At 34.8% G+C, this 16,226-nt stretch overlaps 1 protein-coding gene across 11 annotated transcripts in view; it reads left to right on the top strand.

Moving 5' to 3' along the window:
• UTRN (utrophin) overlaps positions 1-16,226 on the top strand; it is a 557,788-nt gene that overhangs the window by 298,513 nt on the left and 243,049 nt on the right. Inside the window, exon 1 of one of the 11 annotated variants that reach the window (XM_070795592.1) lies at positions 625-5,952. The exons of the other annotated variants lie outside the window; for them this stretch is intronic. Coding sequence (XP_070651693.1) covers positions 5,809-5,952 — 144 coding nt within the window. The 5' untranslated portion in view covers positions 625-5,808. Of the gene's footprint in view, positions 1-624; positions 5,953-16,226 lie in introns of those variants that run through there. 11 annotated transcript variants of the gene reach the window in all.

The raw sequence follows: 16,226 nt of genomic DNA on the forward strand, positions 1-16,226 counted from the left end.
AAAAAAAACACCTTGTTTTATGGAAGTGATAATTATTTATTTAGACTTATAGGCTCATAACTATTCCATTTTCTGTCATCTTAAGCCCTATTACAGTTAGCCTTATTGAAACCTGATTTATCAGGGTATTTCCTTTTAATATGAAGTTGTTTCTTTTTTCATTTATTATAAATACTTAATATAAAAGCTGCAAAGGCCCTGTGGCTTGGTTTACAACTAAGAATATTAGGCTTGAAGGTATTGCTTTTATGTCTTAAGCTTGATAACTACAATTGTGAATGCAGTCTGAGGTTCAAATTTTCTTCCACATGAAATATGATAATACAAAATCTTTCCTTTAAAAGAAGTTTTTTTTTTTTTTTTTTTTTTTAGTTTTTTGAATGTTTTTTTTTTTTTTTTTTTTTAATTATTTAATTAGTATACATGTGTTCCCCATCCTGAACCCTCCTCCCTCCTCCCTCCCCACACCATCCCTCTGGGTCGTCCCAGTGCACCAGCCCCAAGCATCCAGCATCGTGCATTGAACCTGGACTGGCATCTCGTTTCATACATGACGTTTCACATGTTTCAATGCCATTCTCCCAAATCTTCCCACCCTCTCCCTCTCCCACAGAGTCCATAAGACTGTTCTATAAAATCTTATGAAGCATGTCTGAATCTTTTTTCCTCCCCAAGTGCAGCTCTTCAGTGCCCTTGAATTTCCCATTTTCTTTGTGCAGAATGACCTATTCTTGCCAGTCACAGGCCTTCTCACTTAGAATTCGGTCTTAAACCAACTTCATTGGAGAAGTCTCCTTGTTTACCAGAGTTTTACATCTGATTACTTCTTTATGCCATGTCATTCTCACAACATTTTGACAGGTATTATTTCTGATGCTTGTGAACTCATGATCCATTGTCATCGGATGCCTGTCTCCTCCTCTCCTAGTTGATCATGTGGTTCTTCAAGGGCAGAGATCACGTTATTCCGTAGTGTTGCCCATGCAGAACTCTGTGTGGAAATTCTAAGTAAATACTGACTGCTGCCCTTGGGCCCTAAAACATCATCATTACGAAATACAGTGTGATGACCTTTTTAGAATTCTTTCTTAGAAGATCTTTTCCCTCAAAATATCAGAATGTTAACAGATATTTGGGTCTGGATGAAGGGTCCAGAAACTTTCTTGGAACAATTCTAATTCTTACAAATTTTGTCTGTTTGAAATTATTATCATTAAAAAGTTATAAATTTTTTAAAAAGACCCTTTTGGAATAGACTTATTAATAACTTATTCCCATGCATATTGACTATTAGAATGTTTGATGGTTGAATTCTCAAGATTAATTCAACAAAACTCTGTTTACTTACATTACTTACTATATTTTATTCATTGATTCATTACATAATACCCTTGGGTCTTGATAATGAGAATGAGCAGGCAAATGTTGAAGATAAATCTGTTCTTTTTGTGTGTGTTTTGTCTTACCCTCTGGAGTCCTATGAGGTCACTATACATGTTAATTGATAAGATATTTAGCTTCATCTCATGTTTAGAGGGTTATGGAGAGCTCTGAATGTGGCTATATGCTAGAATATATTATTTTTTATGATTTAATGATAAGTCTGACCCAATAATGCTCACAGATACTCAATTTATATAATGATGTTAAACTCAAACATACGCAGGTTGTGCATTTGAGAAGGTAACCCTTTTAGACAATGAACAAAGGAGGCTTGAAGTGAACCTTGTTGATGAGCACCAGTAAAACACAAACCTATTTTGGAGTGTAATAATGTCTTTAAAAACATTTTATCCTGGGATATATTTTTACATAGCCAAAAACTCTTCTCAATATTTAATGAATTATTCAAACTGTGTAAAAAATACATATAAATAGAGATGTTTAAAATCTTTCTGAATAAAAATGACTAACACAGGACTACTTGTCTTATGGCAACCAGCATCAGGAAAAAGAGGTTACTGACTAAAGAGGTTACTGTTATACATTATAGCATGAATGGTAAATGCTTCTTGCAACTAGTTTAATGTCACTAAAATAATCTATTTTGTCTCATAAGAAATAATAAAGAGGGCTTTTATTAAAAGCTTATTAACATCTCTCTACCTAAAGATAAGCACATTCATTTATTTATGGTTTGAATGTTTCACATTATGGTAGTTTGCATGAGTTTTCACTCCCTTGCTTCTTTGTTAAATGCTCTTAATTTTAAAACATTCTCTTCACTTTATTAAAAAAAGAAAATTGATGGCTTTGCTTTTTGCTTTGCGTACCTTATAGGTAGATGAGTTTTAGACTTAGTACCGTTTTCTTGGAGAAGGAAATGGCAACCCACTCCAGTATTCTTGCCTGGAGAATCCGATGGATGGAGGAGCCTGGTGGGCTACAGTCCACAGGGTTGCAAAGAGTCAGACACGACTGAGTGACTTCACTCACTCACTCACTCACCATTTGCTTAGTATTTTTGATGCAATAGAATTTTAATTTTCCTTTGGATTTTTGTTTTAATGACTCTCCTTTTGTGTGAGTGATCAGGCAGTTAAAAATCAAAACTTATTTGGAAATGGAAATGGAAAGATTGTTGAAGAAAAAGAATGAGGAAAAGCACTTGGAATTATAAAACACATGTTCTGTTGGTGTTGTGATGGTGGTGGAGGACATGTGTGCACAAAACGATGGAGTAAGGACCTCGGCGAGCGTGTGCTCTGTGTACCAGGCTGTGTGTAGAACTGCTTACATGACACATTCTCTAGTTGTACTTGCTTTGTGTCTTAACACAGTGTGATGCAGGGCCATGGGAATATTTCATAAAGGTGAAGAAATTTATTCTGTATTTGGTTTAAGGTGAATTTGGGTAACTTTTGATAAAGCATAGTTTGGAAGCACATGGGAAGATGAAGATTAATTTCTGGGAGTATGCCATGATACATACCACTTCTGATAAGAATAAATGATCACTTGGATTTATGAATTTATGTTTCATTGCCCTGCTGCATGGCGGTTAGGTTTTTCTCCTCAGCAGAGAACTGTTGGCAAGAGAAAACCTGATCTTTTTGGAGACAAAAGCTCTTGGAGATCTGAGTGGTCCAGATCATAGAGAGTCTTGTATGACTTGCCAAGTATTTTGTATTTTAACCTGGTGGCAAAGAAGAGAAGTCTTTAAAGAATATTAAGCAAGAGAGTGATACAGTGGGACTTTATTTTGTAGGAATCTAACTGATGACTTTATGGAGAATGTGTTTGAATTGGGCAAGACTGACAGCCAAACAGGATACTCCAGCCATCTGGTCAGGGATGAAAATGACTAGAAATGAGGCAGCATGGGTGGAGAGACCTAATGACTTGATAGTATGAATAGACTAAGGGTGGGAGAAGGGTTATTGACAGAGAAGACCGATAGGTGGTGTCAGAATCTGAGATTGGGGACGACAGGAAAAGAAAAAGTCAGGGAAGCAGTGCAAGTTAGTGCAGAGTATGATGGTAAGTTCCATTTGGACTGTGTGGAAATGCAGCATCTGAGGAATGTTCAGGAGGAGATGCCTGGCACACAGTTGTCACTGTGGGTCTGTATTCAAATGAGAGAACTTGACCAAAGATGCACAAACTTTTTTTTTGCTTTTGAATGAAAGTCTATTATTGATTTCCCAGTTTGTCTATTAATTCAAATGCATTTACTCTTTAATTTTCCTGCCTGTATTCTTAGATATTATTATCATCACCTTAATTATATTTCAAAATATAAGCTTTAAATTTTATCAGTACCAATTAATTAACATGCTTTGATTCTTTCCTGAGTAAAATTCTGTTGCCCTGTTGCCTTTCTGGGGTTGCTGTTTTTACTCTCTAATAATATGTGCTTTGAGATAATTCTGTTTTTGTCTCCTGTGTTCTCTTTCAGCCTAATTTGTATCCTCTTTTCCATAGGCGTGGACTTTGGTTGTTTAGATCATTTCAGATCTTGTCTGTTACCCAGCTCTCTGGTGTTTAGGCAGTATTACCAGTACTGTGGAAGCTTCACCTGTTGGTTTAGGGACAGGAATTACAACTTCATTTTTTATAACAGCTTTATTAACATTCCACATACCCTACAATCCTTCCATTTCATCCCTTTAAGTTGTACAATTGAATTGTTCTTACTGTATTCACAGAGCTGTGCAACCTTTATCATAATCAAATTAGAACATTTTCATCACCTCAAAAAGAAATCCTATACCTCTTGGCTGTCAATCCTCTGTTGCCAATTCTCTGACTGTCAAATAATTACTAATCTACTTCCTGTGTCTATATATTTGCCTAAAAAATTGCTAGTTTTAATCACCTCGTTCTTTGATGACCTCTTCCGAGTTGGGCTTTGTATAGATATTTTGATGTTGGTAGACTCTCCAGAAGGAGGCAGTATAGGTTCTCAGTATACAGCTGCCGGGAAAAAATAGACAAACAGAAACTCAAAAAAAACGCTGCTTGATAAACGCAACCCTCTAAGACCCACTTTAGGGCTTTAAATCATGCTAAAATGAAGGATTAAGAAGGCAGACAAAGTAAAAGATGAGAAACGAATATTTTTAAATGCTGCCTTTCTTTTAAAGAGTCATGACAATGATGCAGAAAGGTAAAAATGCAGACTTACCCAGGTTATTAATTTGAGCAGGACATAATGAGAAACGTCTGGCTTCTGTTTCTGGCTGTGCCCTTTAACCTGGTCATGGAATCATTCTGGGTTACTTTGCTTATTACCTAACAGTACTTTACGTCAGTTGATATTTACTGCGGTATTCAAAAGCTGAAGTATTTAGAAAGTGCATCTGAAATATATACACACAAACATAAGACCTCAAAATTCTGTACTGGGTTCTTCTGTCTATGTGACATGTACATCATGTCTTCTAAAATTAAAACAGCTTTATGAAAAAAAAAAAAACCAGCTTTATGGCAAATAAAACAAGATCATGAAGATACTAAGGGAAAATGTGGTAATCTGAGTGTTAGTAGTCAATTACAGACTTTGTTTTGTTTTGTTTTTTTTTTATTAACCTTACTGTGTAATTAGGGGTGTCTTAACCTGACATTAGAAATTTGATTTCTGATGGCTTTCCTCTTAGCTAAGCAGGCATCTGAGAGCCTATGGACGACTCTGCTTTTAGGGTATCTTAGGTAAAGTCCCCGGCATGTATTTTTTGTTTTGTTTCAGATGGTCTTGTTCTGAGACCTGCGTGGAGGGTATTTATTAACACTTAACGTCTGGGCTGATATCCTTAGAGTCAGGTCCCCTTCTGTTCTGCTCAAGATTTGTCATGGGCTCTATTCACTCATCCCATAGAACACAGCCAGAGCTGCGTTTAGTCGGGTAGCGAACGCATCTCTCTTTAAAGTGAGAGAGTGAATGCCACTGGATCGCTTAATATAAACCTGCTACAAGGCATGCATCTTGGTGATGTGTTGAATCTCTGTTCCCTGGGGATATCTGCTTTGTATCTGCAGCTTTAATGTTTCACTTAATATCCTTTTTGGCTACTGAGCGCTCTCCTCTCCCAGCAGCAGGCAGCGTTTGGCTGCCCGACAACTTGCCTCATTGTCTGGCCGCGCTGGGCTGAGCAAGTCCTGGCTGTGTGCATCTGCTGGGGGCTTTCTGGGTGGCGTTTGTGTATGTTTTTTCAATTGAGAAGAAGTTGAAGGAATACCAGCCTCCTTCTGCCTAGCACCTAAGTCCCCTGTATTTTTCAAATGCTTTCCTGGAAACGAGCATGCTCAGAGAACTGGCAAATCATTGTCCAGTGACCGGGAGGAAATGATCATTGCTCTTCATTTATAATGCAAATTCTGAGGTGTCTGCAGAAGTGTGGTAAACTTAAAATGATGGCTGTGGTGAGAACATCTCTGCAGAAAGTTGTGGTTTTGTTACATCGTTTACAAAGGATGGCAGTTTCTTCTCCTCGGTATCAGAAGCTCTGTAAGGTAACTGAGTGATTGAAAATGAGGATCTCTGGTGTCAGACAATTCTACTGTTTCTCGGGCTCTAAAATCTAGTCTTTCAGGGTTCTTATCAAGGAAAGATTCCTTTTCTTAGTGACTGACTGTAGAAGCTGTTGAAGTGAATTGCTTAATTACATTTTGTTTCAGAATCAGGAGCAAGTAGTATTTTAGTGCCTATTTTATTTTGTAATTGACAAAATCCTGTTTTTTGTAAAGGACTAGTGAACTGTTTGGAGAAAATAATAGCAAAAACTACATTCATTAAGACCTGTTACCTCTGAGGTACTTGTGGTCTTAATACTAAATGGGCAATTAATTTTACATAAATGTCAGTAGATTTTTAAAAAGTTTAAAATAATCTTTTAGTAGATTCATTAAAAACTGCTCATCTTTATAGTTCATTATTTATCAACTAAAAAATTAAAACATTTTAGAAACTACCGTGAGAAACACATCTCATGGTAAAATATCCCCCATATTCCTGAATCTTCATATATTATAGTTAAACATGAAGAACTGAATTTTGTTTGGACAGGTGGATTTAAGTACACTTTGTGAAGGCAACTTGTTTGACAGTTGCAATTTCGAATACTACGTCATCCTAAACCACTGAATGAGCTTCTGTATATTTTTTAAGTTAGCTATTGATTTTTGATCATTGTTTTGTTTTATATAAACTATGTTCATACTTTCTTATTACTTTTGTCAGAAATTGGAGTGATTTGGTATGAAAAAGGAAGGGGGGAGTTATAACTGGAATGCTGAAGAAATTTATCCAGCACCGCAGTACAATATTCTTCCTTCATATCATGTTCTTAGTACCATTCCCGAGAATGTATCTTGTTGCCCTGTTGGCCAAAGTCATTTATAATTCAAACAGCTGTCTCTAGGACGATGTTATTTTTCTGACATTATAAAATATGACATGTCTGAGCACCTAAATCATGCTTATTATATGGCAGTGGGTTAGACAGGGGAAAGCAGAATTCTGTTAACTTTATCATATATTGTTGTTTCTTACATTTTGGCCAATTAAATGTATTTCTGTCTGGAATCTTTTTATTTTTTTTGAAAAGTTTAAGCAGACAGATTATGGTGATGGGCATTCTTTGCAGAAATAGAAGCGTTTTCATTTGAAGTTCATTAAAACTTAATACAACTTAACTTGTAAAAATTCATAAATTATTTATTCAAAATGTTTTATGTTTTGGTTCACTTCAGGTAATAAATTTATCCTGGTGAAAATGTTTATACAGTTCATAAATAGGCAGTTTTGATAATAGAGAAGAAAAGCTCACTCACAAACTCATTATTTTATCATTTTATCTGAAAGTATGAATATATAAAACATCCTGTTTCATTAACTGGATCTTTTTTCTCATCTATTTGTATGTGTACTTTCACAAAATTAGATAGTTTCCTCAAGTCATGTGACCAAGGTATTAAGATGGTCTTAAGATGAAAGGCAGAAGTTCAAATACTGGAGAAGTTTGCTTAGTTTCATAATTACTTCCCAAATTAGTACAACTTAAGTTAATAAAGTCCTTGGATAAGTTAGTTCCCAACTGAAATACTCTTTGGGCTGACTTCTTGAGATTTTAATTTCCTAAAGAAACCACTACAATTTAAATGTTTAGAATTAAATGTTACTTTTTTCTCTTAAAAAATTAAAATTTGCATTATTCTCAGTTGTTTATCTTTCACATTTTTTTTTTCTCAAAAGTAAAATTAACAACTGTCCAGATAATAAAATGAGAAATAAACAATTCCAGTACTTTCCAGCAGGTGTCAATGTAAGTCAGTGATATATGAAATTTGGCTGAAGAACTAGATATCTAAAATAGGAAGTGGCAAATTACTAGGAAATAAATCACTTAGTAATGGATATATTTTATTTGCTTGGTTATATTTTGAGAACTGATCTTAATTACTGAACTATATTAGCTGATATAATGTAAATAAAAATTTTGGTTGCAGAATTGCATATTAATAAACAAGTGCCATCTGAAATACTGACATAAGTGAAATATCTATACCAATCAAAAGTACTTTATTGTATTTTAATTATCAGTAGTGTTCTGTGTATAATACTTAAAAGTTTAAATAAGTTTGGTGTTTGTTTACTTTAAGACACTGTAAATTTTTTACCCCTTACATTTTAAATGCTATCATGAATATCGCTTCCTTATTACCTCCTACATTCTCTAAATTTAGTTTCTTAGGAAATGCTCTAAGTTGCAGTGTTTCTTCATAAAAATGTAGAGGCAGTCTATTGTAAGTACATTTACAGACTGAAATGAATTGGAAATAGTGTTGAGAAAATGACTATTTTAAATTCATATTTGTGTTTTGAAATCTAGTTTATCCCTCTTTTAAATTTTTATTTAGGATCTCTGTTTTTACCTATTAAGTGGAAATTCAGCCTTTCATCGGACCTTTTCCTTTCTGATACCGTCTCTTTTTTGGCTTATATTTATACACCTTTTATCTATAAGAAAATAGCTTATGTATGACAGAACTGGAAATTTGTGTTGAATATTCTCTCTCTCTTTTTTTTTCCTGTATGTTTTGAAGATTAGGGAGGAGTGAAAAGAAGCACTTGGAATTTATAACTCTTGGAGTTAAAATATACTTTTTCCCTTCTCTTAACCTATTTACACTTTCACTAGTATTTTTGGCACTTAAAATATTTCTTTCTGGTTATACATAAAATTTAGATGAGAACCTGAAAAATAAGTGCTGCTTGCTTGAAGGTATAATTAACAACATTGAAATTGCCCTGATGACCTAAAATCGTCTTATACTGGATGCTAATTTTTCCAGATTTGGTTTTGATTGCTTAGTTCCTTTAAAATATTAATGACTATCAAGATATTTTTTCTCCTAATAGAGTACAGTAAAAGCAAAGGTAAATGTAAATGATTAAAAAATAAAATGGACTTTTATTTGTTTTCATTATCTGATTCTTTGGGGATATTTCATCACTAAATCTTTGCACTAGAAACTGAATAAATTTATGTTTTATAGTGCCATTCTTTTCCTTAGTGCCAACTTTCATAAAATATTTGATATGGAAATATTTGAGGACATGGTAAAAGCAACTGTTTGTAAAGTAGATTGATATATTAACCATTATAGAAAAATGAGAAAGATATAAAATTAGTGTTTTAAATTGGATTCCTCATGATTTAAGCATTTAAAAAATTAGTAGAGTATACTTTCTACTGTTCTCTTCTTGCAACCCAGTTGGTTGTCTTTTTCTTCCTATGTGATATATACACACACCATTTTGGTAACTACTGATTCATCCTTACAGTGAAACTCTGACTATTCTTAGCCTAGTCTTCTGGAGGACTCAGATTTTCAGAACTGTACTGATCTCAGTCCTCTCTGAAAAACCGTGTCTTCTGTGGTACCAGAGCAGCTGCCTCTGAGTACTTTGTGAACAACAGAGATGGGAAGATGCCCCCCAGAAATCGGGATTGATAGGTGATGTCTACAAATGTCTTGCATTGTGTGTAGTGTGTATGTTTGCATGTAGACAACACAGAGCTATGTGGAAGCTTATGGTGCCAGAAAACAAGGGTATATGATGACAGAGGTGCATGATCTCTGAATAGAGTTTCAGATTCACTGATGAATTAAGTTTATGTACCACTTCTCATCTACATATGGGGGCCCCCTTTATTTAGAGGTAGTTAAGATTGATGATGCATTTTTAAAGAATATAGAGAGTGGAATGGCATATTTTCAAATGATTTACACTCCATATAGCTACATTTTATATTTTTTATTCCCTTAAATGTCCTCTTTTGCAGGTGGAAAATTTGCATTTGTTGAATAATTAAATCCTCCAGTGTTCTAGGGTGATAGAACTTTACTTTGTCTTTATTTGAGTGTTGAGATGTAGATATTTGATGGTCATCTCTTAGATTCCCTCAGTTTCTTTCCATAATCAAATCATACACATATTGTTTGAACTCTAAGAATGGTCAGAGTCATGGTTTCTCGCCTGGAGGCAGAACTCCAGTTGATCACAAAAAGACTGTCTCTTCTTGGTTATATGATAAACACATTTTGGATAGTTCAAAAATTTTGGAAGGCTGAGATATTTAATGGGAGGAAAATGCCAAATGTGGAAGGACTGACGTATATCTTGCCCATCTCCATCAGTGTGCTGCGTCTGTGGCCTCAAGGCTGTAGGGACACCTGGGAAGTTTACATTCCTTACTCTCAACTGTGTTTCTTCTTGCTCAGTGGGTTCAGATTACAGCTTAAAGTGCAACGGGTCAAGAAAGACGGTATCTACCTCCCTATTTGTCATCAGATATTTTCTTCTGGCTTCCAAAAGCAGCAGCATTATTTATATGACTTCCTGATCTGTATTTTACATAGCTCCTCAAGTCAATGTGTATCTCAAAATTATTTTTAAAAAGTTATCAAATTAACATTTTGTTAATCAGAAAACTCATGCTATTAGTGACTTTTAGCTAAGGCAGTATAATCAGATATGAGGTAATGGTTTTCCAATTAACTAAAAAATAATTGAAACCATTCAACAGGATTGCCTTCTAAATTGCTTTTTTAACAGCCAGGATATCATTATTTGCTTAAGTCTAGATTTGTAATCTAGAAATCGGGGACAAACAGCCATTTTGACAGCATTGGTATAGCATTATGACTATGGATAAAAGATCTCCTTTAGAGTATTGAAATTTTAAACTAAAATATTGGTGATTTGTGTTTAACCTAGGGATAAAGTTTATTAAACTTCAAGGGGAAATTTCCAAGAGGAATGCACTGATAGGTTTTAAATGTACAGATATTATCCACTCCCCTTAGTAGTGACTGTGAGCACTTCCTGTTTCTCTTTGTATATTTGGTAGTTTATTTTTAGCCCTCTAAGATAAGCAATTAGTAGAACTCCTACCACAGAGATAGAAGAATAGAGAAAATTTCATGCTATGGTAGCTTGCTCAGTTTCACAAAGTATATTCATTTCTGGGCAAGGTAAATGAATCCAAGTAATTGAAATTGGAAAGCATATGAAGTGCATCAGAGGATTTCTTTTCATTTTTTTTCTTCTAGTTTGTTCAGTTCTGTGAAATTCTAGAAGATTAATTTATAACAAAGCTCACTTATAAAAGCAGAAAGAACCTTTAAATGCTTAATAAATAATAAGCCGATATGAATGTATGGCTAGTTAAAGCTTAAGTAAGAAGTTTGGAAAAGAATCAAATGGAAGAACACATTGAACTGCTTCCACAATAGACTATTTTACTTTTGCTTTAGGAAAATTGAACAGCAATAAAATAACTTCAAGCTTCCATGACTGAAAAAAGTCTTGTTACTACTGGTGCAGTTTATTTTTATTTTTAGAGTGTGTGAGAATTTACAGTGCATTTTCTCATATATGTCATCATTAATACATATGGCATTAATTAACTACTACATGATTATTTTTCCTTAAGAGCAAGGTAGGAAAGAAATTTGTCACTATTCCCATTTAGCAAGTGGAGAAACAGATTTTATAAATTGGCAGGTTAAGAAATATGCCAGTAATTGCTCAGCTAATATGTGGTACAACCTAAACTAAACCCAGTCTTTCTGATTCCAGATTCAGTGTCTTTTTACACTTAACTTCAGATAGTTTTAGGAATTATACTGGACTAAAATGAACCATGCATTATTGAAGATATAGAAAGAGAAGTCACATTAACTAAGTAATAGTATTATTTCTAAATTTATGTACATTTCATTTTCAGTTATATAAATTTCTGCTAGTATCCTTTAAGGAGAGTGCAATGGCACCCCACTCCAGTACTCTTGCCTGGAAAATCCCATGGACGGAGGAGCCTGGTGAGCTGTGGTCCATGGTGTCGCTAAGAGTCAGACATGACTGAGTGATTTCACTTTCACCTTTTCACTTTCATGCATTGGAGAAGGAAATGGCAACCCACTCCAGTGTTCTTGCCTGGAGAATCCCAGGGGCAGGAGAGCCTGGTGGGCTGACGTCTATGGGGTCACACAGAGTCGGACACGACTGAAGTGACTTAGCAGCAGTTAGCAGTATCCTTTAAGACATGAGCTAGAGAATCCTGGAGCAAGAGGAGATGTGGGAAACCATTGAGTTCAGCCATTTCATTTTACAGATGAGGAAACATATCATCGGTAATGGATGCTTTATTGCTGCCAGTTCTGTGAGGTGGAGATGTAGTTGTTTTCTCCTGGAAGTTTAAGCAAAGTAAAAAATGTTCTTTTTAAAGATATTTTGATATTTCAGTTCTGGCTATATAACTCTAAGAGGATAAAGACTTTGTTCTTATTGAAATTGGTTCACTGGATGCTTTTTAATAGGCTCATTTTGTGGGTCTAAGAAGATGGATTGGTTCATTTTAATGCAAATTAATACAGTTGATTTTGGGTTTTGATTCATAATTTAAAGTTTCTGTACCAAAAGTATTGCATTTTTTTGCTTGAAAACATTATCTGAAATCACATTTACTCAGAATTTTTTAAAAATGAAGGTGGGCGTGTGCCTACCTGGCGTGGAGCTTCTGGGCAATTTGCAACACTCATGCCTCTGTGATTGTGATATGAAAGCAAAGGAATTGTTATTTATGATTAGGTTTTCCCTGGAATTCTATAACCTTCTTTTTAAACATTCAGTTCAGTTCAGTTGCTCAGTCGTGTTCGACTCTTTGTGACCCCATGAACCGCAGCATGCCAGGCCTCCCTGTCTAGCACCATCTCCCGGAGTTCACTCAAACTCACGTCCAAACATTACACGCCATTAATTTTTCTCCATGTCATTAAACATTTTGTTGTATTGTGGTTTTTTAATGGGGTAAATATAAATTCTATTGAAGGATAATTTATTTAAGGGATCCGTTATGGTTAGATAATTAGGTTATAACCAGTGTTCTCATGATAAATAATTCTGTGGTGAACATCATCATAAATCATTGAGACCATCCTGATTATCTCCTGGATATATTTGCATTATAGAATAGGATAACTGGATCAGATTTGCATTTAATGACATTTCCTATATATTGCAAAAATTTCCCCTGGCAAGACAAACTATTTACATGCCTACTGGCAGCTTGAATTCTCCTTTCCTATATCTTCCCAGAAAATAGGTGATATCATTTAAAACTATTTTATGAAATCTTCAGATGAAAAATGAAACCATGTTGTATAATATAAACTAAAATATAGTGATGTTAACTGATTTACTGAATTTTGGGACCAAATAGTCTATTCCAAACTATCTGAATTCCAGGTGCTGTGCTGGGAACCCAAACACTGTCTAAATGGAATGTGACAAATAGCATACAATAAAGTTCAAACCTGTCTGAACATAGTAGAGAGTATATTTTGACTTGAAAATGTAAGAGAAGAGTTTAGAGAAAGGTAAAATTTAATAGAGATCTTGAGAGTAGGTAGAATTGAATAGAGAATTCTGGAAATAAACCCCTTAATGAGCAAAGACATAGGCAATAGAAGTGTGCTGACTGTATTCAGAGAACATTGGGTACTTGTTTATCAGGATATGAAATTCATTTATCAATATTTTCATCTTAATAAAAAGAATTACTCTTTTGAATGCCAGTCAAATGTCATTGACTTTTGACTTTTTCCAAAATTTAGACCAGTTTTAAAGAAAAATTGTTTGTGAATATTGGAGATATTCAAACATGGAGAGCATTTCCAAGATAGCATTCTAAAATTAAAAATTATTGAATAATATTGAAATTATTCAATATTCACATCTTTGAAATAAGAAAACAGTTCTTCTGAATGTCTCCCTTAAATGAAATGACCTTCCTTTGCATGTAAGTCATTTCGGTATAATAGTGACAAAAATAGTTATACTCTGTTGATGAGACATTGACACAATTTTTCAAGCAAAAATGAAAAATAATTCATGATAGAAATCAGTTTGTCTAGCATTAATCTAAATTGTAGACTTATAAGACTTTAGAGTATATAAAAATTGTAGAAATTATTTTACCATTTTTTTTCATTTTATTTATGAGAAAACAGTGCATTTACATTTATGTAGAGCTTTGTTCTTAATGTGCTTTAATATATTATTTTATGCTCCCAAGATCACACAGCCAAGTGATACTTGGCTACATATTTAAATTTCCAGGGGATCACTCTAGTATCCATTACATTTTATGTGTACTTATTTTTTATATAGTTTATATTGAACTTTCTCTGGTATTAAAATTCACTATTTCTCCATCTTGCTTTCTGAAGTATTGTCAATTTCCTGAATTTGGGGTCATATCTTATTTTAAAAGAGTGTTTTGAATAGAGCAAGTATTCATAAATGTTGAATAAATAATCCAAATTTCAATTTGTCCTTAGATTTGTAATGTTATTATAAGTAAAAATGCTCTACTTTGACTCCTTATTTTCCTGTTTAAAATAGCTTTATTGAGATGTAATTCACGTACAATACAATTCACTCAAAGTATAAAATTCAGTGTTTTTTAGTATATTCACAGGACTGTGTAACTATTGCTACAAATGAAATTTTAAAGTTTTTGTACTCCCCCCCAAAAAGAAACCCACTACTCATGAGGATTCTTTATTTCCTCTCCTCCATCCTCCTAGCCGTCAGTTCAGTTCAGTTCAGTCACTCAGTCATGTCTGACTCTGCGGTCCATTGACTACAGCACACCAGGCTTCCCCGTCCATCACCAACTCCCAGAGCTTGTTCAAACTCATGACCATCAATTCGGTGATGCCATCCAACCATCTCATTCTCTGTCATCCCCTTCTCCTCCTGCCTTCAATCTTTCCCAGCATCAGGGTCTTTTCCAATGAGTCAGTTCTTCACATCGGGTGGCCAAAATATTGGAGTTTCAGCTTCAGCATCAGTCCTTCCAATGAATATTCAGGATTGATTTCCTTTAGGATGGACTGGTTGGATCCCCTTGCAGTCTAAGGGACTCTCAAGAGTCTTCTCCAACACCACAGTTCAAAAGCATCAATTCTTCGGTGCTCAGCTTTCTTATATTCCAGCTCTCACATCCATACATGACTACTGGAAAAACCATAGCTTTGACTAGACAGACCTTTGTTGGAAAAGTAATACCTCTGCTTTTTAATATGCTGTCTAGGTTGGTCATAACTTTTCTTCCAAGAAGTAAGCGTCTTTTAATTTCATGGCTGCAGTCACCATCTGCAGTGATTTTGGAGCCCCCCAAAATAAAGTCAGCCGCTGTTTCCACTATTTCCCCATCTATTTCCCATGAAGTGATGGGGCCAGATGCCATGAGCTTAGTTTTCTGAATGTTGAATTTTAAGCCAACTTTTCACTTTCTTCTTTCACTTTCATCAAGAGGCTCTTTAGTTTTTCTTCTGCCATAAGGGTGGTGTCATCTGCATATCTGAGGTTATTGATATTTCTCCCGGCAATCTTGATTCCAGCTTGTGCTTCATCTAGTCCTGCATTCCTCATGATGTACTCTGCATATAAGTTAAATAAGCAGGGTGACAACATGCAGCCTTGACATACTCCTTTCCCCATTTGGAACCATTCTGTTGTTCCATGTCCAGTTCTAACTTGCTTCTCGATCTGCATACAGATTTCTCAGGAGGCAGGTGTAGTCCCATGTCTTTAAGAATTTTCCAGTTTGTTGTGATCCACACAGTCAAAGGCTTTGGCATAGTCAATAAAGCAGAAGTAGATGTTTTTCTGGAACTCTCAAGCCAAGGGACTCTCAAGAGTTTTCTCCACACCACAGTTCAAAAGCATCAATTCTTCAGCGCTCAACCTTCTTTATGGTCCATTTCTCACATCTATACATGACTACTGGAGAAGCCATATCCTTCTAGCCCTAGGGAACCACTAATCTACTTTCTGCCTTTTCTACTTTTTAGCATTAGATTGGGAGTAAGAGTTTGAAACCATAAATGTTAGGTTTAAAAAACTGGAAAAATATTTCAAATTTATTGTGATAAATTTATGACTTTATTTTACAGAATTTGATAGTTTTGGAATGTGTTGATTGTTAATAATAATTAGAATAGCTTTGGTTAAATAATTTATAAACTTTATATTGTGCTGTGTGTGCTAAGTTGCTTCAGTTGTGTCCAACTCTTTATGACCCCATGGACTGTAGCCTGCCAGGGGATTCTCCATGCAAGAATGCTGGAGTGGGTTGCCATGCCCAGCACTCTTTGCTAAATAATTTGTAAACTACAAAATGTATAATTTATTTATCATGTTAGTTCTT

This window comes from Bos indicus, chromosome 9, assembly GCF_029378745.1.
Source record: "Bos indicus isolate NIAB-ARS_2022 breed Sahiwal x Tharparkar chromosome 9, NIAB-ARS_B.indTharparkar_mat_pri_1.0, whole genome shotgun sequence".
In the NCBI taxonomy this organism is placed as follows: domain Eukaryota; kingdom Metazoa; phylum Chordata; class Mammalia; order Artiodactyla; family Bovidae; genus Bos; species Bos indicus.